Raw genomic sequence first — 9,613 nt, 5'->3', positions numbered from 1 at the left:
TTAGTTTATTGATTTAGCACAAAAAAAAAAGGTATTTTCACATTTTGGTTGTTGTATTGTCTTGCTGTTCCTTTTAATTGGACATAGCATTTTGTTTTTTTTTTCTTTTTATTTCTCCTCTCTAACCCAGATCAGAAGCAAAGATGCAGGTATTTTTCACTAATCTTGGGCTTTGCAATTCATTGGCTAACATTTCCCCTCAAGTCATTTCACATCCTGCTTTCGGTCAAACTCCAGTCACAGTCACTCCTTCAGCTGCACAGAAGATTGAAATGATCTGATGATAGCACCTTTTTCAGTAGCAGGGAGTCCAACTGCCTTTCTGCCAAGACGGACACCGAGTTCTCACAAAACAGACAAAAAAAAAAAGAAACCAAACAGACTGAAGACTGCGAGTGCTCACAAGGATTTGAACTACAGACAAAGAGCTTCTGTGAAACTTCAAATTTGCTTTAAGATGCACTCTTGTAACTTCGTTTGACATTGTAAACATCAAAACAACATAAAAGAAGTTAAGTTTGACTTCTGCTTGCTCAAAGTGACACAGTGGGCGGATCAATCAATCCTGCTCATTTCATTTTACATGGAAGGTAAAACAAACGTACGCAGAAGAAGCGGCACATTGTCTAAACGTGGGTTTATTGTTGAGGTATGTTGGAGCTATGAATATTTTTTCTCTTGTTGCTTACAGCCACACAGCGCGGAGACACGACCTACGACCTTCTTTCCTCTCTTCACGTTTGCCTCTTCCTTCCTTCGGGGTTCAGTCTTGAGGTTCAGTGCTTGCAGGTGTAGCAGGACTCTGTAAGGCTGAATAAAGGACTCGGGGTTCTGTCTCGAAAAAACTCCAGCAACACGAGGGACTGTAAACATGTTTCCAATATTACCGTCCAGGTGGGAATTAATCCTGCAAAGAAATTCTCTGGATCAGTTAGCATTACTCCGTGGGGGCAGGGGGGGGGGTTTGGTTCTTATTGGCGGTTGGGCGGCTCTGTTCGGGTCCCGGTGCAAAGAACAATGTGGCGGCCGGCGTTGCTGCTGCAGACGAGGCGGAGGCGGAGGTGGAGGTGGAGGGGCGGGGGGGGGGGGGGGCGACGTGATGGAAACGAAGGCACGGGGGTCACGCTCGTCTAGTCATCCTTTTCCACGATGACCTCCCCGTGAAGAACTCTTCTCCTCTGCCTCAGCATGTGGAAGTAGAGCTGAGGAAACACTGCAGAACCAAGAAGAGACAGAACTCGGTGATCTGGATTTAACACTCAATGACAAAATATGAGATTTCCTAAAGCCTCGAAAGCCAAATCATGCAATTAAATGTTAAATTTATTCAACTCTGCACAGACTGGGAGTGAAGCCGTCCTTACGTGGGATGTAGGACAGCATGATGATGATGAGACAGTAGTAGTAGTCGAACGACACGTTATACTTGTTGGGAAGCCTCACGGAGTACATCCCAGACCGGCGCACAAACGGCAGAGCAGCGTAAATGGTGAGCAGCTCTCCCACGACTCCCAGCGGGTACAAGACGATGAAGAGATTGTATCTGCAGCACGAGCAGAGAGAGCGAGCGAGCGAGAGAGAGAGAGAGAGAGAGACGGTCAGGTGTCTTATCCTTTATTCAGATCACAAAGGAACACAGGAATGCAACTGCACAGGATGTTAACACACTCGCATGCACAAATGCATAAAACACAACAATGTTAAAAAATGCAAAAATTAAACTTTCAGGCCTCTGAAAATTTTTTTATGTTAATATTGACATTTCACCTGACTTCCATGCCCTTATAAAAGTAGCAAATAGAGTTTAGAGTCAAAAAAGGGGACTTTCATGACTCTTTTTTATAAGCTGCTTGGTTTAATGTATTTCTGACTTTCCATGAGCTCGTGATCCATCTTCAGTCAGTCATGTTGTTTTATGTCAGTCGTTCACACGACCGGCGTCCAGTTCTGCAGCAAAAGCATATTCGGTTTTGAAAAGTGTTCCCATTTGCTCCAATGCACCAAGGTGTTTGTGAGAAGTTATGACATCTGAGGTTTAAAGCAAACTGCGATTCGTCAAAAACCTCTAGAAATATTACCATGAGCGCAGCATGTATATGATACTTGCTCATTTGTTAGACTTCTGGATACAAACCACAACCTGACAAAACAAAACACGGTGATGACCAGAAGCCAATTTTAAAACTGCCTTCATGCTAATTTTAGTAAATGTGTATGAAAAAAACAACATGATTTGAGAGAATGACACTATGGAAAGACGATGAGGTTCAAGTTTTGAGGTCAGTCCGATTTTCATTAAACTGGCTTCTATTTCATTGCTCATAGTGGCCGAGCTGATGACGGGCCGGGACGGAGCCTGGGATCAGAGAGCCGGGTTTCCCCTGTGGAAAAGGATTCCATTTGGCAGGACGCCGTGATGGCCGAAGCCTCGGGATCAGATTATAGCCGCGATCCGGCCCTCAGATGAAACGTCAGCGATTGAAACGCCGCACTACATGATTGATTGCTGCACTGACAGGCGATGCGTTTTGCTAAATCAAACGCATACGCAGGCTGGTCATTTCCAGACCGATGTTTCATATTAGAAAAACAATAACTCAGCAGCTCCTTTACCAGAGCACAAGACGCATAACTGTGACTCTTCAGTGTGTTTTCATAGCGAAGGAAGCAGATTTAGGATCAATGATACAATCAAGTAAATTCAATAAGATTCAACTATGAATGAGAAAAACTTAGAACTGCACAAACAGCTGTCACCTGAAGAAAAATGTTTTCTTTTGTGACAGCAGGGCTCTCTAGGACGGCGCTATGTTCGATGAGTCAGGACTTCAGAGATCCTGTATTTAGTCAAGACCACAGCAAAGGCTCGGGGGAGCGTCTCAGCGGATGTGAGAGAAATGTTGGGTGAACATTCCATGACCAAAACAGATGGTCTTAAAAACAGGAGCAGCTGAACATGAGCCCCTCTCCAGAGGCCTGGCGTCTCCTCCGCGCTTAAAGAAAGAGGTGAAGGGTGGGGGCAGGGGACGAGAGTGTGCCATTCAGTGCGGAAGAATCAAAACCGGGAACAAAGGAATAGCTGGCGAAGGACCGGGCAGACCCTTCAGGATCGTATGGCGCGCCGGAGTGGCAAAACGAACTGAAATCCTTGCTTGTGGGCCGCAGGACGGCGTCTGAGGAATGGCTGAGCTAATCAGGAACGGCTGACACAATATGTAAACGCTGCTAATCTGCAGGGGGGCTGCTCTGTCTGTGCAGCAGGGTGCCAGGCCTGTGTGCTGGACGGCTATCAGTGTGTACGGCCGACGTTCCTCACAGCGACTCCGGTTTCAGGTGAGGGCAGGCCGCCACCTTTACAAGTAGTCTCCATATCGTAGAAAGTAGCGTGTACGTCACGCCACAGCCGAGAAACTAGCATCAACCACCTCAACTGTACTCTGCACATGCTGATAATTTTAAATAATACAACACACACTCGACTGCACGCCATCCTGATGCAAAGTTAGTTTCTATTTAGCAAAACCACAGAGTTGAAAATGCCGAGTCATGCTAGAATCACAGCAGCCCACACACGTGGCGAGGCGGCGTCTCCACCTGGCCCATTTGATGAAGTACGGCAGGTGGTGGAGCAGGTTAAACGTGTAGTAGGAATATCTGGTAATCTCTGTCACCGTCCACACAACCAGGAATAGGATAACGCTCTCTTCATTCTGGATCTTGATTGAGAAAGCAGCAGAAGGCGTTTACAGGTGATGCTCAAACGGTTGATGTGATCTGCTGTGTGCTCCAATAGGAGGAAGCAACAGTTTATATAAAAATGTCAATGGAAATACAGAGAAAATAAGTTTACTTTGAGTATACTGATGGTGTGAGTGAATGATTTTTTTTGACAAAGGAGATGAGAAAGTAAAGATATGACTGCACCATTTTTCATGTTCACATCCAAGCAGCGTCATTTTACCTGTCTGATGCTGTTAGTGATGAACCAAACCATGAAAATCCGAGAACACACTTGAACCCCAGTTACAATCACAGAAGTCCTCACGATTCCTGCAGCAAAGAGAGATGAAGACAAAAAAAAAAAAAAAATCAATCTACACTCGGACAAATACTCTCCAAAAAGTGAGGAAATGTAATTGTTTTTCATAAATCAGCTTATAGATCACATACCAATAGCACAATGTCCCACCTGTAAGATAACATCATGAGAAAGAGAAAATGAATTTATGTAATTTTCCTCTAACCTGTTCAGAACAGTAACACTTCAATAAATTCTGTGACAATATTTTTTTACCTCAATTAATGCAAAGGTCTGGAAAAACTTGAGCGTCCTTGCTATACTCCTGTACAGACCCTTGTGCGTGCCTTTCTGGATGTAGAAGCGCATCATTGCCATGGCCAGGACCAGCCACCTGCAGAAAAACAACACAGAAGCAGTAGGAACAGTCAGGTACGATGCTCAGACAGACAAAAAGACCAAACGGGATTAAGGAATTTTATCTGATTTAGAGGAAATAACTCAGTACAGACACCAGTGAAGGCTGCAACTCTCCATCTGTGTCCTTTTCAGGTCAGAGTACAACTGAATCACAGCGAGAAATACATATTAAAGAGTCAATAAGCAGCATAATGTGGTCAAATTAAGAGACACAACAATAACAATACAAAGCAAAACAATCAAAGCTGATCATGGAATTAACACATTTTATTTAATGTATAGAAAATATAACAAAATCTATATCTTTGAGAACCTGGATCAAAATAACATATATATTCATTCAGACTGCAAAATGAACAATTCACTGTTCATACATTATATAATTCTGTGCAGCAAATCTTCATAACGTAAGTTAAGAACTTGGTTTTAAATGTCACGAAACGCAACAAATGGAACTTATAACAAAGCCAAACTGTAAGGAAAACAATAGAAAAACAGATTACTTTAATCAAAAAAGTAACATTAATGCATCCTCACACTGAGTCTCTATTCATGAGTTCAACAGAAAACTCCAGCATTGTAGTTTTCATTAACTCTATTAGGACAAATTAAACAGAACATTTAGAATTCAGTGGGTGTATTTCCATGTAGCTGACAATCAAGAAGTCAATGTGTGAGAAGACAGCACTGAAAATCTGTTTGAATGTTAAAATTTGTTTTCATATCATTTCAACTTTTTCCACATTCCAAACAGGACCATGGTCTGTTACTGAGTCTGACATATTTCATGAAAACCCTGCACATTTATCATACTTTGGAGTCTTGTATGATAATGAATAGACCTGGATCTCACAAAGTTGTAATTTTAGGCTGAATGATGGACTTCCTGATATTCTCCACATGATAAAACAGCTTTGTTGACGGCTGTTTGGTTACTAAAACAATAAAAAGCACAATAACTCTTGATAGCAACCGTTGAAACAGTTGCATTTATAACAGCTGCACAGCTACAACATACACAAAGCTTTTGCACATGCACATCTCTAAAAAATATTGATAGAACAACAATTTTAACCTTTCTTTTTTTGGTCTTCCTTCAAAAGTATTGAAAAAAATGAAAAGACTGAAACAAAGTTTCTCCATCACCCTCAAGATTCGTCCTGCTGCTGCTCTCAAGGCTCTCAGGCAGATTATTCAGGAAATTCAGGCAGGCAGAAAACTTGCATCTCAACAAAGGAGCTACTAATACAGCAGAAACGTTCAGCCGTCAGCAGAAAGCCTCTCACTGAACATCCCTCTGAACTTCACACAACACGTCAGAAAAGCAAGAAATAAAAGTTATGTCACAGAGCTCTTGAGCAACTGGCTTTTAAACAAGTTTGGAGATTTTGTATTTGAGTGACTATGATGGAAATATTGTGATATGAAAATATTTGTTGTTCATATCTAAATCCAAGAGAACTCAGAATAAAATGAATGTATGTGTTTAAGAAAATAAGAACGGACTATGATAATAGTAGATATAATCAGTAAAAATAAATAAACAAGTAAGTAAAAAAACTTTGATTTTTCCAGTTAGCTTTCCAAAAAATAACATTTAATTTTCTCAGTTACAGGCTATTTTTCCAAAGGATGTTAAAGATTCACTTCTGTCAACATCACAACATGGCTTGAGGGACGAATCATTCAAACTTCATCAATAAGATCATATCTAAGCGTTTTCATGCTTCTTAAAGAACCACAATGTTTCAGACAGTACAGAATAGCTCCCAACACTTTTAGTATAACATGTCAGAGAACTGCTCAGAGCTCTTTTGTTTTGTGATTATATAGAATGACAGCTGAAAATAAACTATTTGATGCATCAAGAGACACTGCACAATAAAATCACAAGTTCTGCAAATAACACCAAATGTTATAAAATAAAATTATAAAATAAAATTAATTTTGGAGGGAAACTGTCCAGTTGTTCCAGAGCTCATCAATACAGGAAAATACTTTTTTTCAGCAAGCCCCCTTCTCAATGTATATATTAGACCAATCATCACGTCTGTCTCAGGAGTCTCCTCCTGTCAGTCCTGTCATTGAATTTATATTTGATGAGTTTAGGTGTATTGTAACAATACATACTTATGCACAGAGTATGTTTCAAGATTCATGTTAAAGCTGCAGTTCCAGTAATCAAGCAACAGGTATTCTTTAGTATCTTGTACATACGTTTAAAAAAAAAAACTTTTTCATTCCTTCATAAGCCGTTACTGCCACACAATCCACAACACTGGAACAATTAAAGAGAAAAAAACATGTGGGCTGCAACAATGAGATCAAGGAAGAGCCAAATCATTTAAACTGTACCGTGGGTTGGAGAAATTGACAGCTTAGCACTGAGTGAGCTTCAGACAACATATCATAAATACAAAGTGAACACAGGTGTCAGTAAAAGAACCGGGTTTTTCCCAAACTTGAGATTTGTGAGGATGCTTATACACCTGTAAGGTCGAGCTGAGGTGACTGCTGCAAGTACGAAAGACCCTGGACCAGGGTGAGCACCTGCTGCCTTGTGTACTCCATAAATGCAAGTAAAAAAGACATGATTCCACATTGTTTCATTTACTGCGTCGCACAGCTGATCTCTCCTACTCCAAACAAACGGATAATATTTTGTGTTTGTAAGAAGCTTTGATGGAATGAAAGGTTTTCCACAGATTGAAGGGAGGAATTTGGTTTGTTTAGTTATATAAGAAGCTATTTACCCTCCTGGGCTTGTAAATAAAGGGGTGACAGACAGCGGAGGCACCGTGCCAAACCCGAAACGCGTCGGTCGCTGCTGATCCAAAGCTCTCAGAGCCAGATTGTCGTGCGTCAGTCGCTGACAGTGCTCCTTATCTTGTTTTTTTTTCACCTCACAAAGCTCATGTTGTTTTTAAGAAAGTGCCCATTGAGCATATCGGTGTCCCGGCGCCGGGCTCCAGTGTCAGCGCGCTCCTGCTATACTTATCGCCGCAGTGCGGGGCGCGCTGTGGGCCTTGACGCCGACACCACGCACTCAGCCCTATTTGGACACGGCCAGCGTGCAGAGCCAGCCTGCCGCTTCACCCAGCCGCCGTCCATTCATTTTCACACGCTCGGAAAAGACACTTTAAATCCTCCTTTTCGGCGTCTCGCGCCGGCCCGGCTGACTTTTCTCCAACTCGCGCGCGACGCGCGGAGCCGCTAAACGGAGCGAGCCGAACGGACACTTTGTGGGCTTGACAAAGACACACACGGTCCTATAAACAGCAACACACGCTTACAGTTTTTTAGGGAGCGGCGGACTTGTGCGCCTTTTCTTATTAATAGGCGACCTGCGGCGGAATTTGCGCACGTACCCGGCGGTCATGGCGATGTTGTAGAAAGTGAGCCATGCGGTCGCGAGGGCGCTTTTCGTTCTCTTCTTGTTGTTGTTTTCCTTCTCCTCCACCGTGCCGTCCTCCTCGCTGGACGCCATGGTACCGGGGGCAGGGTGGGGAAGTCAGGAAGGGAGCTGACAGCTGGGGCAGGGAGGGAGGGGAGCAGGCTGCGGGTCATCCATCCATCTATCTATCCGCCCACGGAGCCCCTTGCGCGCGCGCGCGCGCTCTCCCTCTCTCGCGGGACTAGTGCGACAAGTGCGTAGCTTCCCGGTGGTCTGCCGGTGGCCCCGAGGTCAGAAGGAAATCCAGATCGATGAGGGTTGGGTTTAAGTGTTGGAGACGAGTTGCTGCTTATCGTGTTTCTCCTCAGTGTTGCTTCAAAATAATGATTTTTCTGTGCAGTTTGCATGTTCTTCCTGTGTGCATTCCTCCCACAGTATTCCATAGTTAGCCGAGTTTGGCTGCAGACCCCAGAATTGGACACAGTGGAACAGAAGAAGGATAAATGTTGTGTCATATTTCACCTGGAGAGACCAGTGGCTTGTCCACAAGGCTTTTATTGGGGTTGCTCAAGTGTTGCACTGAGTCATGCTTGGGTGGCAGGCAGGAGTTGGTGAAATGTGAGTCAGTCAGTTGTATGAAAATAGAATCATATTACTTTTTTTGTCCTTAATGATTAATTTTCTGGCTGACATGATAAAATTAGCCACACACTGACGTTGGGGGAAACTCATGTAATGTATCTAGATTGTTGCTGGCTTTTTCATGGGTTGTCTTGGAGGCATTTGGGGAAAAAAATTAAATGAAAAGTGAAATATGTGATGGCGGAAACAGCAAGAACACTGTCACCGTTCAGCAACTGTTCAATACAATTTTTGTGCAAATCCTGAATTTTACCTGGTCTACATGTCAGTTTGGAACAGAAACAATCTTTAATTGTGAGATATGAAACACATGCTGCACTGCTATGAGCCAACACAAACTGCCAGAGTCCTCTTTGACTTTTTGGCTCTTGGTTTCAGACCTCCCCGGCCTGAGGCGCTCCGGTCTCGGATCTCTCCTGTGTAAGAAGAGCGTCGGCTCAGAGCAGCTGCAGGCCTCAGAATGAGGTGTAATGTTGTTTAACTCATACACACCGAGGTGGATCAATCCGTGCTGGACTCAGTTCACCTCTTGTGGAGTCGCTGCCTGATGAGAAACTGCATTGATGCAGAAACTAAAATTAGCTTTCCTAATGACACCTTTTAGAAATGAGTGTAAACTAAAGACAGCGCCAAATATAGTTGACACCATTTAATCCCGATCCAGTTGCAGGATTGGGTGTTCAGGTGTTTTGAAGTCCAGAGTGAACATTTTCCCCCAAATCGTCAGTATGGATGAGTATGGATACATAAGCTGTGACTTGAAGAGACTAAATACTGGATCATGAACCTCAGCGGTTGAAATAATGTTACTGTACAAAAGGTCTCATGTCCTCCATGTGCCAGTGTGGGTGTTCTCCAGGTGCTCCAGTCTAGTCGAAGTCAACATGAGGTTACTGCTTGAGGTTAATTGCTGGCTATAAAACTGCTGTGAGTGTGTCTGGTGGTCTGTCTCTCTGAGTTTGTTGACCTGGAGACTCTTCCAGACTGTACCCTGCCTCCTCCAAATGTCTGCTGAGAGAGGCTCCTGTTCCTTGAGTTGGATACTTCTGTGTTCTTATATCGCTGTAGTTTTTCTCTATGTCATGATCATATTTCGCCACTAGATGGAGACACATGGATATGATAGGAGTGAAGGTGGT

At 43.3% G+C, this 9,613-nt stretch overlaps 1 protein-coding gene across 1 annotated transcript; it reads right to left on the bottom strand.

The window, feature by feature from the left end:
* Positions 1–154: 154 nt before the first annotated feature.
* On the bottom strand, positions 155–8,092 carry hacd1 (3-hydroxyacyl-CoA dehydratase 1). The gene is made up of 7 exons (XM_030099731.1): positions 7,807–8,092; positions 4,295–4,412; positions 4,171–4,189; positions 3,962–4,050; positions 3,595–3,716; positions 1,365–1,543; positions 155–1,213 (listed from the first exon to the last, which is right to left on the bottom strand). Exons 1-7 carry the CDS (start codon positions 7,923–7,925, stop codon positions 1,131–1,133), a joined length of 729 nt encoding a protein of 242 aa, XP_029955591.1. The 5' UTR covers positions 7,926–8,092; the 3' UTR covers positions 155–1,130.
* Positions 8,093–9,613: the final 1,521 nt, after the last annotated feature.

Source organism: Salarias fasciatus, chromosome 9 (assembly GCF_902148845.1).
Source record: "Salarias fasciatus chromosome 9, fSalaFa1.1, whole genome shotgun sequence".
Taxonomy (NCBI): domain Eukaryota; kingdom Metazoa; phylum Chordata; class Actinopteri; order Blenniiformes; family Blenniidae; genus Salarias; species Salarias fasciatus.
This window is presented reverse-complemented; position numbering and strand designations above follow the sequence as displayed.

Bases quoted from the DNA above. Each gene is read 5' to 3' on its own strand.
- hacd1 (XM_030099731.1), bottom strand. From the start codon at position 7,925: ATGGCGTCCAGCGAGGAGGACGGCACGGTGGAGGAGAAGGAAAACAAC. The intron at 3,717-3,961 runs GTAAAATGACGC...TTCTCAATCAAG, and splicing joins TCACTAACAGCATCAGACAG to ATCCAGAATGAAGAGAGCGT. The intron at 1,544-3,594 runs GTGGAGACGCCG...CTCGTGCTGCAG, and splicing joins TACTTCATCAAATGGGCCAG to ATACAATCTCTTCATCGTCT.